At 40.3% G+C, this 24,530-nt stretch overlaps 1 protein-coding gene across 4 annotated transcripts in view; it reads left to right on the forward strand.

The window, feature by feature from the left end:
* The window catches only part of LOC110505224 (G protein-coupled receptor 137Ba), a 61,460-nt gene that overhangs the window by 27,689 nt on the left and 9,241 nt on the right, over positions 1 to 24,530 (forward strand). For 2 of the 4 annotated variants that reach the window (XM_021584312.3, XM_021584313.3), the window contains exons 3-5: positions 1,661 to 1,901; positions 14,691 to 14,840; positions 17,867 to 17,992. In XM_021584312.3, coding sequence (XP_021439987.2) covers positions 1,661 to 1,901; positions 14,691 to 14,840; positions 17,867 to 17,992 — 517 coding nt within the window. The remainder of the gene's footprint in view (positions 1 to 1,660; positions 1,902 to 14,690; positions 14,841 to 17,866; positions 17,993 to 24,530) is intronic. The other 2 variants (XM_021584314.3, XM_090220424.1) reach the window with 1 other exon arrangement.

Below are 24,530 nucleotides of genomic sequence, written 5' to 3' on the forward strand. Positions count from 1 at the left end.
TCCAATAACCCAAATCAAAGCTGGTGTAATAGAAGGGATGTTTTTTGGTGAAAAAGAAATTAGAGTTGAAATGCAATGGTTGTTTGAAGCGACACACAACAGTTAAGTCTTATGTGGGACCTTGTCAAACCCCCTCGAAACTTCCCAAAATCTGTTACTAAAATTGAAAAAAGGTAGATGCATTGCAGTTGCTACCGTTTCTGCCAATTGCAAATCACTCTATGGGACTAACATAACATTCTAATACATTCTTACTAGAATGGGATCTTTCTAACCTTTGGTGCCAACATGGCTCTCGTTCAGATACTCCAAGCCCTAGATACAAAACCAAGTTGGCCAAGCTCTGTGTGTACAGTATCTGTGACTCTGGCTTCTACTGTATGACTGAAGGGTATTATTGTAGATACATTGTAACAGAGTGCACGATAACCTTGATGAAATCTAATTATGCCCCCTGAGCTTCGTCTAAGCTGTCTCCACCCTGGGCTTTTTGATGTGGACGGGGAAGGTGGGGTCCAAATTTCTGGACTAATAAGCACTTTGATCAGCTGATTTAATGTCTGATGCGGAGTGAAAAGCTGTGAGCTCAAATCCCCAAATCCACCACACAAACTCCTCCCCCCCTTTCCATCCCGGTACTCTGCAATCCCCCGCCTCACTCACTCACTCACTCGACGGCACACACACCCACACTAATACACACACTAATACACAAATACACTCACACATCCTGCAAGGGGGGAGGGTCTAAAGGAAGAGTGGAGAAGAGTTAGGGGATAAAGAGAGAGGGGGAACTGTGAAGATTGAGTGAGCCAATGCAGTAGGATGGGTTTGGGGTGTTTCAAGCTTATGGTCAATTTATTGTTGTGTAGAATTATTGTAATGTTGTGTGTAAAGGGCTCTAAATAAAAAACATTAATTGATAGCGCTGGTGCTCCCAAAATCGATTGAAATACAGCCTGTATTAATTGTAGCTACTTCTAAAGCACATGCTGTACCCTAGAAACTCATATGTGTAACCCTGTCAATACATTAGCTTATTATAAAAAGCTAAAATGTTGGTACAAATAAATACCTGTCATTGAAATTAAAAAGTAATTTGTGGAATATTAGGTTTCTACATTATCTAAAAGCACTATTTTTATATTGAGGTGTGTTGCATTGAAAAATGTACACTGTCTATAAGAGCGCCATGTTTGATGACGACATGCAAGACTGAAGAAGGCAGTTAACCCACCGTTCCTAGGCCATTGTTGAAAATAAGAATTTGTTCTTAACTGACTTACCTCGTTAAATAAAGGTAAAATAAATAAGTAAATAATAGAGTAAAAAATACATCTCTCCTGAAGTTATCCCTTCCTTGATTTCTGTCCCTCCAAGTGTTTGGATATACTGATGTTGTTAGCAAGCTAGCTAATCAGGAAAACAAACATGACTAAACAAGTTGTAAAACAAATGCGCCTTGCATGTAGTTTTATGACCCACGACAGGATGAAAAAAAAAAAAAAGATTTCCCCGGTAATATGGGTCAGATATTTTGAACTCTTTGGTGTGACACTAACAAATCTATGATCAGGAAACAATGCTACAGGGAAGTCTTACCAGTACAACAATTAAATATTTTGTCGTACCACCTATAATTGTGTGTTTTTTTGCACAGGGTGCCCATTCGCCTGGCGTTCACCTTTTCCAGCCTTTTCTTCCTTGTGGTGAACCTAACATGCGCCATGCTGGTGCAGGGTGGCATTGGGGGCGACGTGGGCGAGGCAGAGGTGAGGCAGGTGGTGCTGGCCCGGGTGCTGGTCAATGACAGTCTCTTCGTACTCTGCGCCGTCTCGCTGGCCGTGTGCATTTTCAAGATCGCCAAGATGTCCTCTGCCAACGTCTACCTCGAGTCCAAGGTACTGGACCGTCCTCAATCAGTCATTTAGTCCCATCAACAAATTAACTAATACATAATTTAATCAGTCAACCAATCAGCCACTTAACCAATCAACCAACTAACAAATCAGTCACTTAACCAATCAATTAATTATTAAACGTTTAATCTTTATCAAATTGGGTTTGCAAGCAGGGATTAAATACTAGCAACTGTAAAAGTTGTTGATTTTGTAGCTAGGTAGATAGACAATAAGTATCTGATTGGTATTGAACCGTGTCCTGTTTGTTCATGCCGTTACCCCATACATGCATACAGTGCTTTCAGAAAGTATTAATACCCCTGGATTTATTCCGCATTGTATTGTGTTACAGCCTCAATTCAAAATGGATTAAACATATATTTTTGTCACCCTTCTTCACACAATACCCCATTTATGACGAAGTGAAAACATGTTTTTAGACATTTTTTCACATTTTTGGAAAATTAAATGCATAAATATCACATTTACAAAGGTATTTCTAAGTTAGTACTTTGCAGAAGCACCTTTGGTGGTGATTACAGCTGTAAGTCCTTTTGGGCAAGTCTTTAAGAGCTTTGCACACCTAGAGTGTACAATATTTGGCCAATATTGTTTTAAAAATTATTCAAGCCCTGTCAAGTTGCTTCTTGATCATTGCTAGTCAGCCAATTTCAAGACTTGCCATAGATTTTCAAGCTGATTTCATTCAAAACTGTAACTAGGCCACTCAGGAACATTCAATGTCATCTTAGTAAGCAACTCCAGTGTATATTTGGCCTTATGTTTTAGGTTATTGTCCTGTTGAAATGTGAATTTGTCTCCAGTGTATGTTGGAAAGCAGACTGAATCAGGTTTTCCTCTATTTTTTTGCCTGTGCGTATTCCATTTATTTAAGAAAAATTGTTTAACCTCTTTATCCTACCCCCTCCTTTTTCGAACATTCTGTTAAAAATCGCGCAACTTTTCAGCGTCCTGCTACTCATGCCAGGAATATAGTATATGCATATGATTAGTATGTGTGGAGAGAAAACACTCTGACGTTTCTAAAACTGGTTAAATCACGGCTGTGACTATAACAGAGCGTGTGTTTCATCGAAAAGCGCAAGAAAAACTGCTCACTGAAATCTGAAAAAAGTATCCATGCGCCCCTTTCATGGATTATTTAAAGGAAACCAAATTTAATATGGAGACGGATGCCAAAAACGTTATTTTCATTGACAAAAATCCATTGAGACATTACGAAAAGATCATTGATTCCATCCAGCCTACCTCAATCGATTTTGGAAGATTGAAAAATGGACACTGTTTTCTTTTGTAGCTGCTATTGAATACAGATCGCCCAGTGATCAATTTGATCGCTTATTAACGTTTACAAATACCTAAAGTTGGGTTATAAAAGTAGGTTGAAGTTTTTTGTCAAAGAATATAGGCAACTTATATCATTTTTAAACATGACGTTGTGTGTTGGAAGAGAGCTTTTTTCGTGATGCAGACAGGCCATACAAATGGATATTTTGGGCATTCATGGACGGATTTAATCGGGAAAAAGACCAATTTGTGATGTTTATGGGACATATAGGAGTGCCAACAAAGAATATCATCAAAGGTAATGAAGGTTTTATATTTTATTTCTGCGTTTTGGGTAGCGCCGGCTACCGCAAAATCTGTTGTTTACGTGTCGTGCTGGTATTTTGGGGGGTGCATGCTATCAGATAATAGCTTCTCATGCTTTCGCCGAAAAGCATTTCAAAAATCTGACTTGTTGGCTAGATTCACAACGAGTGTAGCTTTAATTCAATACCCTACATGTCTATTTTAATGAACGTTTGAGTTTTAACGAGTACATTTAGCATTTAGCGTAGCGCATTTGCATTTCCAGGTGCCTACTTGAGACGCAGATGTCTCAAGTAGGACCAAGAAGTATCCCTAGTCTTAGCCGATGACAAGCAAACCCATAACATGATGCAGCCACCACCATACTTGAAGAGTGGTACTCAGTGATGTGTTTGCCAATTTATTCTCTCTGGCAACTGAGTTAATAAGGATGCCTGTATCTTTGTAGTGGCTGGGTGCAGCCAAAGCCTAATTAATAACTTTGCCATGCCCAAAGGGATATTCAGGATCTGTGTTTTACACATCTACCAGTCGTGCCCTTCTTTGCGAGGCTTTGAAAAACCTCCCTGGTCTTTGTGCTTGAATCTGTGCTTGAAATTCACTACTCGATTGCGGGACCTTACAGATAATTGTGTGTGGGGTACAGAGATGGGGTAGTTATTAAAAAATCATGTTAACCACTATTATTGAACACGGAATGAGTCATGCAACTTATGCGATTTGTTAAGCAAATATTTACTTCTGAACTTATTTAGGCTTGCTATAACAAAGGGGTTGAATACTTATTGACTTAAGACATTTCAGCTTAAATGTTTCTATGAATTTGTAAAAATTTTGAAAAACATAATTACACTTTGATGTTATGGGGTGTGTAGGCCAGTGACACAAAATCTATTTTTATTTTTTTAAATTCAGGCTATAACACAACAAAATATGGGAAAAAGTCCAGGGGTGTGAATACTCTCTGAAGGCAGCGGGGTCTGAAATTATTGACACCATTGATAAAGATGAGCAAAAATGACTGTAAAATAAATAATTCAAATAATGAGCTATATTATATGCAAAACAAATGGGGTTATACTAATACAATTGCTCAGAGAAATATATTTTGTTTCACAAGTAATATAAAACAAACATTTAAAAAAGATAGTGGTCAACATTTTTGAAACCCTGAGCTTTTTTCGAAAATGTTTTAAGAGTTGGAGAACACATTGGTAGGGATCTTAGACCATTCCTCCATACCTAATCCTTTCAGATCCTCGAAATCATTTGTCTGTGCTTATAGATTGCCCTATTCAAATCAAACCTCAGGAATGATACTTTTTAGTTTGAAATTATTCTGTGTGATTCAGTTTGATTAAAGAATGAATTGATGCTCTAACATTTGTTGCATAAACACAATTTTCCATTCTAAATGAAAAACTGCTGCTGATGGAGCTCAAGCTGCGCCTCTGAGCTGGATCTGTCTGAGCGTGTGTGGGTGGGTAACTCACCACTATCAGATTAGAGGGGGGATAATGTAGCCTATGTTTTTTTTTGTTTCCTGACTTTGATTCTGTGTTTTAGCTAGTAATGTATCAATACTTGCCGTTTACAAATTAGCTATGACGTAGCCTATGTGTGTATAGCACAACTTTGGATTTCACCGCCATCTCAAAATCAAATGGTGTTGAAGTTTTTACGTAATGATATTTTCCTCTCACTTTGGCCATGCAGTGTTTGATTTGATTTGGATCTCTTTTAGTCCCCATTTGGACTAATCTTCCAAGAGTCCTAGTCCTAGCAGTGTGCCTCGCAAAAGTGATTGCTGTCTTCATTATAAAATTATCAACTTTACCCTGTATATCTAAAAATGACCATATATACAGTGCATTCAGAAAGTATTCAGACCCCTTCACTTTTTCTACATTTGTTACGTTACAGCCTTATTCTAAAATGTATTTAGTAAAAAGCACATGACAGCCTGCTTGGAGTTTGCCAAAAGGCACCTAAAGAACTCTGACTATGAGAAACAAGATTCTTTGGTCTGATGAAACCTAGATGGAACTCTTTGGCCTGTATGCCAAGCGTCACATCTGGAGGAAACCTGGCACTGTCCCTATGGTGAAGCAGGGTGTTGGCAGGATCATGCTGTGGGGATTTTTTTCAGTGGCAGGGACTGAGAGACTAGTCCCTGTTAGGTGACCTAAACTGGGATATGCGTAACACCCCGGCCATCCTACAATCTAAGCTAGATGCCCTCAATCTCACACAAACTATCAAGGAACCAGGTACAACCCTAAATCCGTGAACGCGAGCACCCTCATAGAAATCATCCTGACCAACATACCCTCTAAATACACCTCTGCTGTCTTCAACCAGGATCTCAGTGGTCACTGCCTCATTGCCTGCGTCCGTAATGGGTCCGCGGTCAAACGACCACCCCTCATCACTGTCAAACGTTCCCTAAAACACTTAGGCGAGCAGGCCTTTCTAATCAACCTGGCCCGGCTAGGAAGGATATTGACCTCATTCCGTCAGTAGAGGATGCCTGGTTATTCTTTAAAAGTGGTTTCCTCACAGTCTTAAATAAGCATGCCCCATTCAAAAAATGTTGCACTAAGAACAGATATAGCCCTTGGTTCACTCCAGACTTGACTGCCCTTGACCAGCACAAAAACATCCTGTGGCGTACTACATTAGCATCGAATTTCCCCCGCGATATGCAACTTTTCAGTGAAGTTAGGAAACCAATATACAGGCAGTTAAGAAAGCAAAGTCTAGCTTTTTCAAACAGAAATTTGCATCCTGCATGGCCAGCCGTAGAAAAATGCTTATTGAAATTCTCAATTATCGTATATTTATCGGTGGTGACAGTGTTTCCTAGCCTCAGTGCAGTGGGCAGCTGGGAGGAGGTGCTCTTATTCTCCATGGACTTTACAGTGTCCCAGAACTTCTTGGCGTTTGTGCTACAGGATGCAAATGTCTGTTTGAAAAAGCTAGACTTTGCCTTGGACACTGTGTTAACTTACCTCCAGACGAGCTTCAATGCCATTCAACACTCATTCCTTAGCCTCCGACTGCTCTTAAATGCAAGTAAAACTAAATGCATGTTCTTCAACAGATCACTGCCCGCACCCGCCCACCCGTCTAGCATCACTACTCTGGACGGTTCTGACTTAGGTGTTTGTAGTTGTCCACATATTCTATGTGTCTGGTAAAAGAGACTGAAAACTTCCCTTCCAGACTCACATTAAGCATCTCCAATCCGAAATGAAATCTAGAATCGGCTTCCTATTTCACAACAAAGCCTCCTTCACTCATGCTGCCAAACATACCCTCGTAAAACTGACTATCCTTCCGATCCTTGACTTTGGCGATGTCATTTACAAAATATCCTCCAACACTCTACTCAGACTGCATCCAATTTGCTATCACAGTGCCATCCGTTTTGTCACCAAAGCCCCATATACTACCCACCACTGAGACCTGTATTTTCTCGTTGGCTGGTCCTCGCTACATATTCGTCGCCAAACCCACTGGCTCCAGGTCATCTATAAGTCTTTGCTAGGTAAAGCTCCGCCTTATCTCAGTTCACTGGTCACCATAGCAACACCCACCAGTAGCACACTATCCAACAGGTGTATTTCACTGGTCATCCCCAAAGCCAACACCCCCTTGGGCTGCCTTTCCTTCCAGTTGTCTGCTGCCAATGACTGGAACGAATTGCAAAAATCACTGAAGTTGGAGACTCATATCTCCCTCACTAACTTTAAGCGTCACCTGTCAGAGCAGCTTACTGATTGCTGCAGCTGTACACAGCCATCTGTAAATAGCCCATCCAACCAACTACCTACCTCATTCTCATTTTTGTTTTTCCTATTCTTTTGCACACCAGTATTTCTGCTTGCACATCCTCATCTGCACATATCACTCTAGTGTAAATTGCTAAATTATAATATCTTCACCACTATTGGCCTATTTATTGCCTTACCTCCTTATTTCATTTGCACACACTGTATACAGATTTTTCTATTGTGTTATTGACTGTACGTTTGTTTATCCCATGTGTAACTGTGTTGTTTTTGTCGAACTGCATTGCTTTATCTTGGCCAGTTCGCAGTTATAAATGATAATTTGTTCTCAACTGGCCTACCTGGTTAAATAAAGGTGAATTAAAAAAATAAATAGCTAATCTAAGTTTATAATTTTAAAAGGCCAATTGATCATTAGAAAAACCCTTTTACAATTATGTTAGCACAGCTGAAAACTGTTGTTCCGATTAAAGATAAAACTGGCCTTCTTTAGACTAGTTGAGTATCTGGAGCATCAGCATTTGTGGGTTTGATTACAGGCTCAACATGGCCAGAAACAAACACCTTTCTTCTGAAACTCGTCAGTCTATTCTTGTTCTGAGAAATGAAGGGTATTTCATGTGAGAAATTGCCAAGAAACTGAAGATCTTGTACAACGCTGTGTACTACTCCCTTCACAGAACAGCGCAAACGGGCTCTAACCAGAATAGAAAGTGGAGTGGAAGGCCCCGGTGCACAACTGAGCAAGGGGGCAAGTACATTAGTGTCTAGTTTGAGAAACAGTCGCCTCACAAGTCCTCAACTGGCAGCGAAATAAACTCAGCAAAAAAAGAAACGTCCTCTCACTGTCAACTGTGTTTATTTTCAGCAAACTTAACATGTGTAAATACAGTGCCTTGCGAAAGTATTCGGCCCCCTTGAACTTTGCGACCTTTTGCCACATTTCAGGCTTCAAACATAAAGATATAAAACTGTATTTTTTTGTGAAGAATCAACAACAAGTGGGACACAATCATGAAGTGGAACGACATTTATTGGATAATTCAAACTTTTTTAACAAATCAAAAACTGAAAAATTGGGCGTGCAAAATTATTCAGCCCCCTTAAGTTAATACTTTGTAGCGCCACCTTTTGCTGCGATTACAGCTGTAAGTCGCTTGGGGTATGTCTCTATCAGTTTTGCACATCGAGAGACTGACATTTTTTCCCATTCCTCCTTGCAAAACAGCTCGAGCTCAGTGAGGTTGGATGGAGAGTATTTGTGAACAGCAGTTTTCAGTTCTTTCCACAGATTCTCGATTGGATTCAGGTCTGGACTTTGACTTGGCCATTCTAACACCTGGATATGTTTATTTTTGAACCATTCCATTGTAGATTTTGCTTTATGTTTTGGATCATTGTCTTGTTGGAAGACAAATCTCCGTCCCAGTCTCAGGTCTTTTGCAGACTCCATCAGGTTTTCTTCCAGAATGGTCCTGTATTTGGCTCCATCCATCTTCCCATCAATTTTAACCATCTTCCCTGTCCCTGCTGAAGAAAAGCAGGCCCAAACCATGATGCTGCCACCACCATGTTTGACAGTGGGGATGGTGTGTTCAGCTGTGTTGCTTTTACGCCAAACATAACGTTTTGCATTGTTGCCAAAAAGTTCAATTTTGGTTTCATCTGACCAGAGCACCTTCTTCCACATGTTTGGTGTGTCTCCCAGGTGGCTTGTGGCAAACTTTAAACAACACTTTTTATGGATATCTTTAAGAAATGGCTTTCTTCTTGCCACTCTTCCATAAAGGCCAGATTTGTGCAATATACGACTGATTGTTGTCCTATGGACAGAGTCTCCCACCTCAGCTGTAGATCTCTGCAGTTCATCCAGAGTGATCATGGGCCTCTTGGCTGCATCTCTGATCAGTCTTCTCCTTGTATGAGCTGAAAGTTTAGAGGGACGGCCAGGTCTTGGTAGATTTGCAGTGGTCTGATACTCCTTCCATTTCAATAGTATCGCTTGCACAGTGCTCCTTGGGATGTTTAAAGCTTGGGAAATATTTTTGTATCCAAATCCGTCTTTAAACTTCTTCACAACAGTATCTCGGACCTGCCTGGTGTGTTCCTTGTTCTTCATGATGCTCTCTGCGCTTTTAACGGACCTCTGAGACTATCACAGTGCAGGTGCATTTATACGGAGACTTGATTACACACAGGTGGATTGTATTTATCATCATTAGTCATTTAGGTCAACATTGGATCATTCAGAGATCCTCACTGAACTTCTGGAGAGAGTTTGCTGCACTGAAAGTAAAGGGGCTGAATAATTTTGCACGCCCAATTTTTCAGTTTTTGATTTGTTAAAAAAGTTTGAAATATCCAATAAATGTCGTTACACTTCATGATTGTGTCCCACTTGTTGTTGATTCTTCACAAAAAAATACAGTTTTATATCTATATGTTTGAAGCCTGAAATGTGGCAAAAGGTCGCAAAGTTCAAGGGGGCCGAATACTTTCTCAAGGCACTGTATTTGTATGAACACAACAAGAGACGAGAGAGAGACAACAAGAGTCATAAACTGAACAAGTTCCACAGACATGTGACTAACAGAAATTTTATATTTTGTCCCTGAACAAAAGGGGGGGGTCCAAATAAAAAATAACAGTCAGTATCTGGTGTGACCACTCACTGCATTAAGTACTGCTGTTCATCTCCTCCTCATGGACTGCACCAGATTTGACAGTTCTTGCTGTGAGATGTTACCCCACTCTTCCACCAAGGCACCTGCAAGTTCCCAGACATTTCTGGGGGAGATGGCTCTAGCCCTCACCCTCCGATCCAACAGGTCCCAGATGTGCTCAATGGGATTGAGATCCGACCTCTTCGCTGGCCATGGCAGAACACTGACATTCTTGTCTTGCAGGAAATCACACACTTTCAGGAAGTCACACACAGAACAAGCAGTATGGCTGGTGGCATTGTCATGCTGCAGTGTCATGTCAGGATGAGCCTGCTGGAAAGGTACCACACTCCTTGTAACACACAGCGTTGACATTGCCTGCAATGACAACAAGCTCAGTCCGATGATGCTGTGACACACTGCCCCAGACCATGACGGACCCTCCACCACCTTGACTCGTCAGTGAAGAGCACTTTTTGCCAGTCCTGTCTGGTCCAGCGACGGTGAGTTTGTGCCCATAGGCGACGTTGTTGCCGGTGATGTCTGGTGAGGACCTGCCTTTACAACAGGCCTACAAGCTCTCAGTCCAGCCTCTCTCAGCCTATTGCAGACAGTCTGAGCACTGATGGAGGGATTGTGCGTTCCTAATGTAGCTCGGGCAGTTGTTGTTGCCATCCTGTACCTGTCCCGCAGGTGTGCTGTTCAGATGTACCGATCCTGTGCAGGTGTTGTCACATGTCTGCCCCTGTGAGGACGATCAGCTGTCCGTCCTGTCTCCCTGTAGCGCTGTCTTAGGCGTCTCACAGTACGGACTGGCCACATCTGCAGTCCTCATGCCTCCTTGTAAGCATTCCTCAGACACGCAGATGAGCAGGGACCCCGTGCATCTTTCTTTTGGTATTTTTCAGAGTCAGTAGAAAGGTCTCTTTAGTGTCCTAAGTTTTCATAACTGTGACCATAATTGCTTAGCGTCTTTAAGCTGTTAGTGTATTAACTACCGTTCCACATGTGCATGTTCATTAATTGTGAATGGTTCATTGAACAAGCATGGGAAACAGTGTTTAAACCTTTTACAATGAAGATCTGTAAAGTTATTTGGATTTTTACAAATTATTTTTGAAAGACAGGGTCCTGAATAAGTGATGTTTCTTTTTTTGCTGAGTTTAGTACCCGCAAAACACTAGTCTCAACGTCGACAGTGAAGAGGCGACTCTGGGATGCTGGCCTTTTAGTCAGAGTTGTAAAGAAAAGGCCATATTTCAGACTGGCCAATAAAAATAATAGATTAAGATGGGCGAAAGAACACAGACACTGGACAGAGGAAGATTGGAAAAAAGTGTTATGGACAGACGAATCTAAGTTTGAGGTGTTTGGATCACAAAGAACAACATTCGTGAGGCAGAAAAAATGAAAAGATGGTGGAGGCAATGTGATGTGATGGTGCTTTGGTGGTGGTAAAGTGGGAGATTTGTACAGGTTAAAAGTGATCTTGAAGAAGGATGGCTGTCACTCCATTTTGCAACGCCATGCCATAACCTGTGGGCAGTGCTTAATTGGAGCCAATTTCCTCCTACAACAGGACAATGACCCAAAGCACAGCTCCAAACTATGCAATAAGTATTTAGGGAAGAAGTAGTCAGCTGGTATTCTGTCTATAATGGCGTGGCCAGCACAGTCACCGGATCTCAACCCTGTTGAGCTGTTGTGGGATCAGCTTGACCGTATGGTATGTAAGAAGTGCCCATCAAGCCAATCCAACTTGTGGGAGGTGCTTCAGGAAGAATGGGGTGAAATTTCTTCAGATTTCCTAGACTTGATTGCCAAAGGTCTGCGAGGCTGTAATTGCTGCAAATGGAGGATTCTTTAACGAAAGCAAGTTTGAAGGACATTATTATTTAAATTAAAAATCATTATTTATAACCTTGTCAACATCTTGACACTTTCCTATTCATCTTTCAACTAATTTCATTTATGTTTTCATGGAAAACAAGGATATTTCTAAGTGACCTCAAACTTTTGAACGGTAGTGTATATACATTTTTTACACAAAGATTAAACATGAAGCTTTACATTTTTCCATTCACTATAATGGGGGATCCTATTTTCTGCTGACAATGCCTGCATTACCGCGATCAACCTTGAACCCTATCCATGCTTCAAGTAAAGGGGACAGTCATTCTCCCCAGAAACTATTCACACCCCTTGACTATTTCCACATTTTATTTGTGTTACAACCTGCTTTTAAAAGGGATTAGATTGAGATTGTGTCACTGGTCTACACACAATACCCCGTAATGTCAAAGAGCTATTGTGTTTTTAGAAATGTATTAAAAATGAAAAGCTGAAATGTCTTGAGTCGATAAGTATTCAACCCCTTTGTTATGGCAAGCCTAAATAAATTCAGGAGTAAACATTTGCTTAACAGGTCACATAATAAGTTGCATGGACTCACACTGTGTGCAATAATAGTGTTTAACATGATTTTTGAATGACTACCTCATCTCTGTACCCCACACATACAATTATCTGTAAGGTCTCTCAGTCAAGCAGTCCATTTCAAACCCAGATTCAATCCCAAAGCCCATGGAAGTTTTCCGATGCCTCACAAAGGGCACCTATTGGTAGAAGGGTAATTAAAAGCAGACATTGAATATCCCTTTGATCATGGTAAAGTTATTAATTACACTTTGGATAGTTTATCAATACACTGAGTCACTACAAAGATACAGGCGTTCTTCCTAACTCAGTTGCCGGAGAGGAAGGACACCCAGATTTCACCATGTGGCGAATGGTGACTTTAAAACAGTTACGGAGTTCAATGCAAGCGCTGTGTCAGATTTTAAAAATACTTTACGGCGAAAGCACACCTTGCGATTATGTTTGGTTAGCGCCAAGTCACAGAAAAACATACAGCCATTTTCCAAAGAAGGGGAGGTGTCACAAAAGTCAGAAATAGCATTATAAATATTCACTTACCTTTGATGATCTTCATCAGAATGCACTCCCAGGAATCCCAGTTCCACAATAAATGTTTGTTTTGTTCGATAAAGTCCATCATTTATGTCCAAATATCTCCTTTTTGTTCACTTGTTTAGTTCACAAATCCAAACTCACGAGGCGCGGGCAAGTCCAGGTAAAAGTTCAGACAAATTCCCCAAAATTATATTACAGTTCGTAGAAACATGTCAAACGATGTGTAGAATCAATCTTTATGATGTTGTTATCATAAATCTTCAATAATGTTTTGACCGGACAATTCCTTTGTCTTTAGAAAGGAAAATTAATATGAATGCAGCTCACGGGCTCGCGTGAGACTAAGCTCATGGCATGCTGCCAGACACCTGACTCAAACATCTGTAATTCTCTCCCCCTTCACAGTAGAATCCTGAGACAGGTTCTAAAGACTGTTGACATCTAGTGGAAGCCTTAGGAAGCGTAATATGACCCCATAGACACTGTATATTCGATAGGCAATGACTTGAAAAACTACAAACCTCAGATTTCCCACTTCCTGGTTGGATTTTTTCTCTTTCTGCCATATGAGTTCTGTTATACTCACAGACATCATTCAAACAGTTTTAGAAACTTCAGAGTGTTTTCTATCCAAATATACTAATGATATGCATATTATTTTGGGCCTGAGTAGCAGGCAGTTCACTCTGGGCACCTTATTATCCAGGCTACTCAATACTGCCCCCCAGTCCGAAAGGAGTTAATGGCTGTGATAGGAGAAAACTGAGGATGGATCAACAACATTGTAGTTACACCTCAATACTAACCTATATGACGGAGTGAAAAGAAGGAAGCCTGTACAGAATAAAAAATATTCCAAAATATGCATTCTGTTTGCATTAAGGCAATAAAGTAAAACTTCAAAAAATGTGGCAAAGAAATCAACTTTGTCTTTAATACAATGCATTATGTTTGGGGCAAACACAACACATCACTGAGTACCACTCTTCATATGTTCAAGCATGGTGGTGGCTGCATCATGTTATGGGTATGCTTGTCATCGGCAAGGACTAGGGAGTTGTTTTGATAAAAATAAACGGAATAGAGCTATGCAAAGGCAAAATCCTAGAGGAAAACTTAGTTCAGAATTGCTTTCCAACAGACCCTGGTAGACATTCACCGTTTAGCTAGATAATAACCTGAAACACAAAGCCGAATATACACTGGAGTTGCTTACCAAGACAACATGGATTGTTCCTGAGTGGCCTAGTTACAGTTTTGACTTAAATCAGCTTGAAATTCTATGGCAAAACTTAATGGCTGTCTAGCAATGATCCACAACCAACTTGACAGAGCTTTAATAATTTTTTCAAGCATAATATGCAAATATTGTACAATCCAGGTGTGCAAAGCTCTTAGAGACACCCAGAAAGACTCACAGCTGTAATGTATTGACTCGGGTGTAAATATTTATGTAAATGAGATATTTCTGTATTTCATTTTCAAAAAAACTTGCAAACATTTCCTAAAACATTTTTTCCACTTTGTCATTATGGGTTATTGTATGTAGATTGGTATAAAAAAAGTGATACATTTTGAATTGCAACTGTAACACAACAATATTTGGAATAAGTCAAGGGGTAGGAATACTTTCTGAAGGAACTGTACATACCTTTCTCTAGAGGGGTAACATACAGTACATGAACAATACTCACTATACTTCTCTCTCTTTCTCCCCTCTCCCTCCTTCCTACCTCTCCCTGTAGGGTACGTCAGTGTGCCAGGCTACAGCCATCGGGGCTGCAGTCATCCTGCTCTACATGTCCAGGGCCTGCTACAACCTGGTGGTGGTGGCTCTTTCTCCAGAGGACCGGCCCAGCCCCTTCAACTACAGCTGGTACAACGTCTCTGACCAGGTAGGATAACCACACGCACCCTCACAAGCATGCACGCAGACACACATACACATAAAATGGTGATGATGAGGATAGTTCCAGTTAAGTCACTGTGACAGGACTAGGGGCGTGTGTGTGTGTGTGTGTGTGTGTGTGTGTGTGTGTCAGGACTGTTTAACCGTCAGTGAAACTTGCTGTCCTAGATATCCAAAGCTCACAGTGCTGTGCTGCCAGCCAAACACACGCATACAGACACACATACAACTGCTGTCTGACATAATTAATCATCTATAATATTGCTGATTAGTCTGCAAACACCCTGTGTGTGTGATTAGGCTATGTATGTAACTAACTGGCAGTCACATCCATTCTTCATTAGTTGCATGGTTGATTTTTTATTTATTTTTTACATACGTCTCCATGTGTCAACACACATGCTGTTTCTCAATTGTGCACACGTGTATGCCCAATGTAAGAGTCCATGTGTGTGCAATGTGCATATGTGTGCTCATCTGTGTGTGTTCATGCTTATATAATGTGTCTGGCTTTACATGGCTCTGTGTGTGTTTTGTCTGCGTGTGTGTGTTTTGTGTCTGTGAACACTGTAAGCACTTATGACTCAAAAAGTATTTATACCTCTCCACATTTGGTTTAAGCCTGAATTCAAATTGGATTCAATAGATTTCTCACCCATCTACACAGAATACCCCATAATGACAGTGAAAACAACATATTTTTTAGAAATTTTTGCACAATTTATTGAAAATTAAATACGTATTCACACCTAGCACCTTTAGCAGTGACTCTTTCTGGGTAAGTGTCTAAGAACTTTGAACACCTGGATTGTACTATATTTGCACATTATTCTTTTTAAAATTCATCAAGCTCTGTCAAGTTGGTTGACAGACAGCCATTTTCATGACTAGACAGCCATTTTCATGACTAGACAGCCATTTTCAAGTCTTACCATAGATCTTCAAGCTGATTTAAGTCAAAACTGTAACTAAAGCCACTTCATTCGGTGTCATCTTGGCAAGCAAATCCAGTGTATATTTGGCCTGTCCTGCTGAAGGGTGAATTTGCTGCTCAGTGTCTGTTGGAAAGCAGACTGAACCAGCGTTCTTCTAGGATTTTGATGTGCTGTTGTGCTTGGCTCTATTCCATTTATTTTTATCCTAAAATAGTCCTTGCCGATGACAAGCATACACATAACATGATGCAGCCACCACCATGCTTGATAATATGAAGAGTGGCACTCAGTGATGTGTTGTGTTGGATTTGCACCAAACATAACGCTTTGTATTCAGAACATAAAGTTAATTTCTTTGCCAAATGTTTTGCAGTTTTACTTTAGTGCCTTATTGCAAACAGGATGCATATTTTGGAATATTTTTACTCTGTACAGGCTTCCTTCTTTTCAATCTGTCATTTAGGTTAGTTTTGTGGAGTAACTACCATGTTGTTGATCCATCCTCAGTTTTCTCCTATCACAGCCATTAAACTATAACTATTTTAATGTCACTGTTGGCCTCATGGTGAAATCCCTGAGTGGTTTCCTTTGTCTCCGGCAACTGAGTTAGGAAGGACACCTGTATCTTTGTAGTGACTTGGTGTATTGATGCAATAACCGAAGTGTAATTAATAACTTTACCATGCTCAAAGGGATATTTACTGTCAGCTTTCATTTACTCATCTACCAATAGGTGCCCTTTTTTGCGAGGCATTGGAAAACCTCTCTGGTCTTTGTGGTTGAATCTGTTTTTGAAATTCCCTGCTCGACTGAGGGACCGACTCTGTATGTGTGCGGTACAGAGATGAGGTAGTAATTCAAAAATCAAGCACTATTATTGCACACAGAGTGAGTCCATGCAACTTATTATGTGACTTGTTAAGCACATTTTTACTCCTGAACTTTTTTTTAGGTTTGCCATAACAACGGGGTTGAATACTTATCGACTCAAGACATTTCAGCTTTTCATTTTTAATAAATTTGTAAACATTTCTAAAAACATAATTCTACTTTTGGACATTATGCGGTATTGTGTGTTGGCAGTGACACAATCTCAATTGAATCCATTCTAAATTCAGGCTGTAACACAACAACGTGTGGAACAAGTCAAGTCAAGGCACTGTATGTACAGTATGTGTATATGGGTCCCTCTGTGAATCTGTGTATATATATATATGTATATACAACCCATTTTTACAACTGTTCTCCAGTCTCCCTTCTAAGTTGACACTTGGCTTGATTTCACTCAGTCCAAGGATGCTTTGATGACAGAGCCATCCTATCCAGTTTTGTTTGCTGAGTGGCTGAGAGCTCTGTGGCTGCTGCAGCAACAATCCATTTGAGGGGATTTGGGAGGATATGGGCTCTATGGGGGAAAGGTCTTTGTTTGTCTATAAATAACTCAGTCAGGCAAGGCAAGGAGGGGGAGCACAGCCAAGGGCTGCCTGGTGCTAGTGACCTAGATCTGAGCTCAACCCCTGAAATAGATGGCCCTGTACTGGAGGTTTCCCTTTTTCCCATAGGCCATCTGGGGCGCGTGTGTGTGTGTGTGGTGTCTGTCTGTCTTGGTTTATTGCTTTAAATGTAGTTTAAATGTGTCTGTCGGACACATATAAGCACACACACTCGTGTGTCTTTATTTCTGTTTCTCTGTCTCCTGTCTAATCTATCCGTCTTGGTTCGATTGAATTTATCATATAATTACAAGTAGTAGGCTGTAGTATACAACATTGCGTAAATGTGTGTATTTGTGATTATCTGAGGGATAATCTTAAGGTATATTTAGTTCTCAGTCGACATACTTGTCTGCATGTCTTTATCCATGCTCTAATTACTCATTGTGTCTGTGTAAATCTCCTGTCATCATGGAAATCCCTCTGTACACATGCTGTCAATCTCTGTCAGTGTCGTTGTCTTGTTGTCCCCCAACATCTGCCTCTTTCGGGTTGTGTTGCCTGTGTGTCTTTAATCTTTCTGGTGTGTGTGTTTGTCTGTTTAATTTCTCTGAATGCTTGATCGATGTGTGTTGTGCTTCCAGGCAGACGTCGAGAAGATCAGAGGAGAGGCCTACATCATCTTTGGGATCATCCTCTTTTTCTGGGAGCTGCTGCCCACCAGTCTGGTTGTGGTCTTCTTCAGGGTACAGAGGCCCAATCAGAACCTAGTAAGACAATAGCCTTATTTCACTTTTACGTCATAATGTAAACAGCGCATTGCACTCTAGGATTGATAGGGGAGTAAATTCCGTCAAATTCAAAAGGTGAACAGTGCAATTCAATAGGTAGCTGACATGTCTGCGCTGACTTTGAGAAAAACACTTGAAAGGAGCCACGCTTTCAACAGCAGTTATAGAAGATAATGATGACAAGTGTCTCATAAGTTGCAATGTAGTGGGATTTTGTTGTCGAAAAGCAAGTCTAATAAACGTTTAGTAACAAGGTTAGCTAGTTGATTATGCTGGTAGCGTAGCTAGCTAACATTATCTAGCTGAGTTCACTGTTGCCAGCTAACATTACCAATGAACGATTCTTCTCACTCTACCTACCATTTGTCCAACACAATTTAGCAAATTGAACATTATGTAATTCTGTGTTATACCCAGGTCCAATGTTATACACTTAAGCACAAGCCATAGCAAATAACCTAGCTAAGTATTCTGTATCTGGTATTTCCGAGTGAGGACAGTGTACCCCCTCCAAAGGCAGAGAATTGGGGGGGATAATACGTTGAACATCCCAGACAAATTCTCCTACAGCTCAATAGTGGACTTCCTCACAAAGAGAACAATAGGAATCAGGGAGGGAAGGAGTTAATGTTTTTACCTGTGGTGGAGAAGCCTCTCGAAGGGTACAATGTATTTAGCTCAGGCCATGTGAGTGATGTGGAACTCAACAAGGTGCAGGATGCTACTCATGTCAGGGCAAAGTCCTTGCCTCGTTTAAAGAAAAAAAAACTACCAAACTGGACTGGTCATCCATAATACAGGGCCAGTGGCAAGGGCCCCCTGTACCTGTGTGGCTGGGCCAGGTGAGAAATGCAATCATGTGGCTAGACTTCTGTTTGGTCTTCTGGATAGAATTAGCACTGACATCAACACAGCACCCCCAAGCTGCAATTGCTGCCATAGACCTGTAAGAATAGGTAAGTCTCCTGACCTGTGTCAAGTGATTTTCCTAAACAGTAAATATGGTTATATTGATTGGGCCGACTCAAATCCTACATATAGGCTAATCATACAAAAATATTGTCAGAATGTCCTCTTTTAATTTCCATTATTTTAGGAGAAAGACATACAGTGATCATGAAAATGGCATTGGAGGCGTACAGCCAGTACAAAGCCTGTAAATGACCAAGGCCTAACATGACCAAAACAGCAGAGGCCTTGAGGATCTTTAAGACAAAACACCATGACACCGGACTACTCTATGTAAGACCACTATCTCACCCTGTCCCATCAAATTGCTTCCTGGTGAAGTTTAAGATGTAATTTATTTAAAGGGATTGTCGTGGAAATCTTAAATGAATCATTGTTTATTACCAACCAACTCGATGCACCATATGTACACATGTCGATCAGGAGCTCTCACGGGACACTACCAATGTGTGCCACCCACCTGGGCATTGCATGGCAACCATTTTGGGCCAGAATGCTCACCACACATCAACTATCAGGTGGAGAGATGAGGTGAGATATTTGCCAATTAAGGATGTGAGGGATAATTAGGTGGCCATGATTTGAAATTGGGGCAGGTTGGGAATTTAGTTAGGGACACAGTAGAGCTGTGTAGTAGATCATGCAAGCCACACCTTTATGTACTATGGACATTTGGTGTCCTTAAAAAAAAAATGGGGTTCAAAAGGAGCAGATTCAAAACGACGTCATTGGCCAGGCAAGAAACAGGCTTTGGTTTCAGAACAAGAAAGGAAGTATATCAACAAGCTTAGCCAAGAGATGTGCAGGAAAGGAGAAGAGTTAAGAAGGGTTAATCAGGAGCATCATTTACATCAGGACATCCCGGTTAAAGAGTGTGCCAGCAATCAAGTATGGAGTGGAGCATGAGACAGTAGAGAAGTATGTTAGACAGAAACAAGAGGAAGGAGCTGTAATAAGGGTGTACTATGAATGCGGCTTGTTTGTTGATCTAGCAGCCAGTCCTGCAGAGTCCCCAGCAGTGTTGCCAACTAATTTTCTGGGTAAGTTGCTAGAGGCAGGTTGATTTGTTGCTAAATTCCGTTGTGATGTCATTGCGTGATAACGTAAAACTGCGTAGAATACACAATCACGTATAATAACGTACAATAACTCAAATTGACTGGCCATCCCGGGAAAAAATATGATTTGACTTTTGTTCAGGTACAGACTCCCACTCTTTTCTGTACTTCTGGCTGTACAATTTTGATTGAGACATGTTGATTGATGTTGTAAGTTCTGTTCAAGATCAAATGTTCGTGACCAACTATATTCATTGGGTTTGGCTCGTCGAATCCGTACTACTGCTGCAGTCAGCCAACAATGATTTGCAATTTGCTGAAATTGCTGCTGGTCTGCTGCTGCCTGTGCACGAGCTGAGCGCCTGCTGCTGACGTCACTCACTATGCACTTTTGCAGCCAGACACGTGTTTTGGGACTCAGTGTATGACAGAGAAGTTTTGTGTCATTTAGAGGGGAAAATGCGTGCATTTTAGCGTTTAAGTCACTATTCAAAAGTTGCTAAAAGTTCGAAATACATTTTTAAAAGTAGCTAAATTTGTTGCTGTTTGAAAAAAAAAGTTGCTAAATCTAGCAACAAAATTGCTAAATTGGCATCACTGGTCCCCAGTGCAGGCAGTTCAGGTCAATGGCAGTAAGCAGTCATTTCCTCTGCATGAAGTCGATACCATTGTTTGCTTGAAACAAAACCACTCTACACATCCTTCTACTATCAAGTACAGATGCAGATAGCAGTAACCCAGAGAAGGTGGTGTGAGTTTGAAGTGTTCACAAATTCTGTAGAGGATATGCTAGTGGTCAGGGTGATGTTTTATCCCATCTTTTGGGGAAAACTGAAAGAGAAACTGTTAAATTTCCACAGTGAGCACAATTTTAGGCAAAATGCCAACCTGAATGCATTCAGCAGTGATGATTAGAATTAGTTTACTGTCCAAGTACTTAGGAAGTCCACTCTTGGTCCAAAATGAAATGAGAACCAAACAAGTATTGTAAATTGTTTATGTATTTTCTATTTATTATATTATCTATAACAATTCATATATTTATAAATGTATATAGTGTAACGAATGTTTCCGTCAATATCCAAATGTTACATCTCCACAAGAAATATCACAGTACAGATTAAAAACAGTTAACCCATTAAAAGATGTCTGAGCAGAATAAACGCATGTATTATTTGTGACCTGCCCTATGAAAGCCGGGGAGATCCTGCGGGTTGTTATGGAAGGTTTTGATCTCCTCATCCACCACCAGGTTACTGTCTCTCCAACAACAATGATGAATTAAACTGTTTGCAGCAAAACATTGTTAAACAAGATTCTGTTTTATGTATGGGAGACCGTAGTGATGTGAAATCATTGTGTTTGGTTATAGCTACCTTGGGTAGTGGTATATCCAGACATGCCACACACTGTACTACTGATTGATGTAAAATCATGCACACCACACCTTCAGTCTACAAGAGGAGGCCAGAATAGTATTAGCAGAGCACACAGTTGAAATATGTTATTGATGTGCTTCCAGTAAGTGAGTGGAACTTTCCTTCCAAGTATATGCCACAGCTTAACCCTGCACCAATAACCTCTTGACATGATTGCGTACCCTTGCAATGGCAACCGACTCTACCAACTTTGGTATGCCCATTTTTTCCCACTGGGGTGCAGAAAATTAGGTGTCACAAGGCAAATGTTCTGCTTTGCCAGCGCCTCCCTCGCAGTCTGCACAGACCCAGGAGGAGCCTGAAAGAGACAGAGATATATTATTCTTGCTTCTCTCAGACTCAATAACACTAGGTCATTAATATAATACACGCAGATGCATGTGCACACAAATGACCTACACCACAATGTGTTATTATAGAGGTAAGTTATTAGGCCTACGAGGCTTGGTGCTTTTCCTATTTCCCTTTTTAACGACTTTGGTAAGAATGAATGCATGTGAAATAGACAATCTCATCCTTGCTCCAAACTGGAATCAAACCTGAGACCTGCACATCACATTGTCCAGTCTGTTTTTTTTAAAAATGTGATAGCATGACTTCATGAATGCGTAGAAAAACATTTAAGTGGCCCCCCGCTTGACAGCGGAGATACATTTAAAAAAAAGTTTTAAAGTCAAGTCTTTGCAGTTCTTCTTATTTTGCCTTGGGGCGGAGAGGAATATTTGCTGTTTTACATTTCATGCAATTCTACAAATTTGGCCATAGGCTGGAGAGAAATGTTTGCAGTTTTTAATATAATATCTGACTAACAAAGTCAATGGGGGCCACCCGGATAGTAATTCAACCATGATAACAAATTTAGATAGCTGTCCGCTAAACTAACTTAACAATGTAAAACATGTTAGCTGACATGGGTTAATTGACTGAATATCAATGACTGATATAACAAGAGAAACTGCTAATGCACTCTTCTTACTTGCAACAGTAAGTTGAGACCTAGACTTCAAAATGGGGGCTGCACATCCCTGCCCTAAACAGTTTTTCTTTACGGCACTATTATGACCGCCTCTCTTCGCTCATGAACTACTCTAAAATGGGGTAAGTCACCATATTGTAACTAGAATAGCCTAGTTATTCATAATGTAAGCCTGTTATTTTCAGAGTACCTAGCTAGTTACCTAATCATTCTCTCGCGGTTCTTGGTCATTACTCAACATTTGTGGAAAAAATAAAGAAAATATGGTTTTGAACAGTGTCTGCTTTCTTCATTTTTTTGGTTTGATTTGTATCTAGCTAAGCTGTGTGTTGTAAGAGAGCACAATCATAAAGCCAGGCACAATCCACATTCAGGTACTGGGTTGGATAAACCAAAAACACCCACTTCATGGTTCGTGTTTTAATAATATTGTTGTCTGCAAAAGGAGCATCTTAAGCAAACTGGTTAGGAACACAAGATATGTTAACTAGCTAGTTAACATAACAGCAACATGCATCGAGCTAGCTTAGCTAGCAAGCAGTTAAACTACCTCAGGTCGTCCTCTTTGTCTGGGCGCAACTGCTTTCTTCTGAAGTTCTTTTACAGTCGATGGGTCAAGTTGGTGTTCAGTCAGGGACATTTGTGCATTGGCATAGGTCAGGTTGGGTGTTTCTATTATGTCAGGCCATTCTTTGGACCAGGGAAATATTGTTGTGGTATTCTGGTCGTAGGACCTGGCACCCTGCTCAAAATACAGGCTACAGATGTCCACTTAACGTTACTACTTTTTTGTCTGTCATTCCGAATTAAAGTGTTCCAGACTACTTGTTGTTTTGGGTCAGTCGGTAGTCTGTGAAATGTAACTTTGTGTCGAGTCTAGCAGGTGTTGTGTCAAAGCTCCCCCCTGACACAATTCTCCCTGAAACCACCCCCCCTCACGTTAGGCTGCCTTTCATTTGATTTTTTATGCCGGTTTGATCGCGGGGGAGGCACTAGTAATGTCTGCAGTGTATTAGTCTATAAATAAATATCTTTGCCAAAATGTGTCATCTCTCCCATGTCTTATTCGACTAGTAGTTGTTCTGAAATGTTTATTGCTTGCCTACATTTTACTCCCTCCTCTATGTTTAATATAACACACATACATTAATTATTCATTTTTGTTCTAAAGAAATTATTTGACTCTGATGTGTGCCACAAAGTATTTGACTCTAGCCACAAATGTAAGGACATTAGAAGGGGGGGGTTTGGCTTGGCCATTTTTTTGCCTGCCGAAATTCTTCCCCTTATCTATCTTTGGACTGCAAGGCATGGCACACTTCAGAATAATTTTGGTCGCTCATGTTGACCAGTAGTCTGTGCCACAGAATGCAAAATTAGAGTATAAAGAAACATAAACATTTATTTTAATAAAATGTTGTAATGTTTAAGAAAATAATGATGATACACAAATATTATCACACAAATGACACAAAAACATCACTAAGTTAAATTTGTTAACAAACATTAAATAAGAAATATAATTTTCGATCTTTGCGCAATAAGATATAAAATGACAAATCAAATATAAAAAGACAAATAGCATAAACAAATATTGGAAAGCTGCAACAGCTTGACTGAACATTTAGTCCACTTTTTATGGAAAGTTTTCCAGGTGATGCTGTCGCCTGGAACTCGAGCCTAACCTAGTCCTGACAGACATAATCCTCCAATAATGGGATGGTTTTCATACAGGACTGGTGGAACCATCGTGGGCGGCGGTCACAACCAATCTGAAATTTATGAGGAAAAATGTTAAAATATTTAAAACATTAAATACATTTTCTTGAATTATAATTATTTCATTATCAGACAAAGCGAATGATACTACCGCTAGAAATATTACTGTTTTTCAAATTTGTACTCCTAAAAATATGCCTTTTTAGAAGTGAACAAGCAATTACCCAGTTAGTGTCTTCCTCATTATTGTCCACCTCTCCACAGAAGTGGCACAGTCGGCTCAGGTCATCATATAAATGTTTTTTTAAAATCTTCAATTATATTTAATAAGAAATTGACCATACCAGTGTTTTGGA

The sequence above is a fragment of the Oncorhynchus mykiss genome, chromosome 25, assembly GCF_057628025.1.
Source record: "Oncorhynchus mykiss isolate SJ-2025 chromosome 25, ASM5762802v1, whole genome shotgun sequence".
Taxonomy (NCBI): Eukaryota; Metazoa; Chordata; class Actinopteri; order Salmoniformes; family Salmonidae; genus Oncorhynchus; species Oncorhynchus mykiss.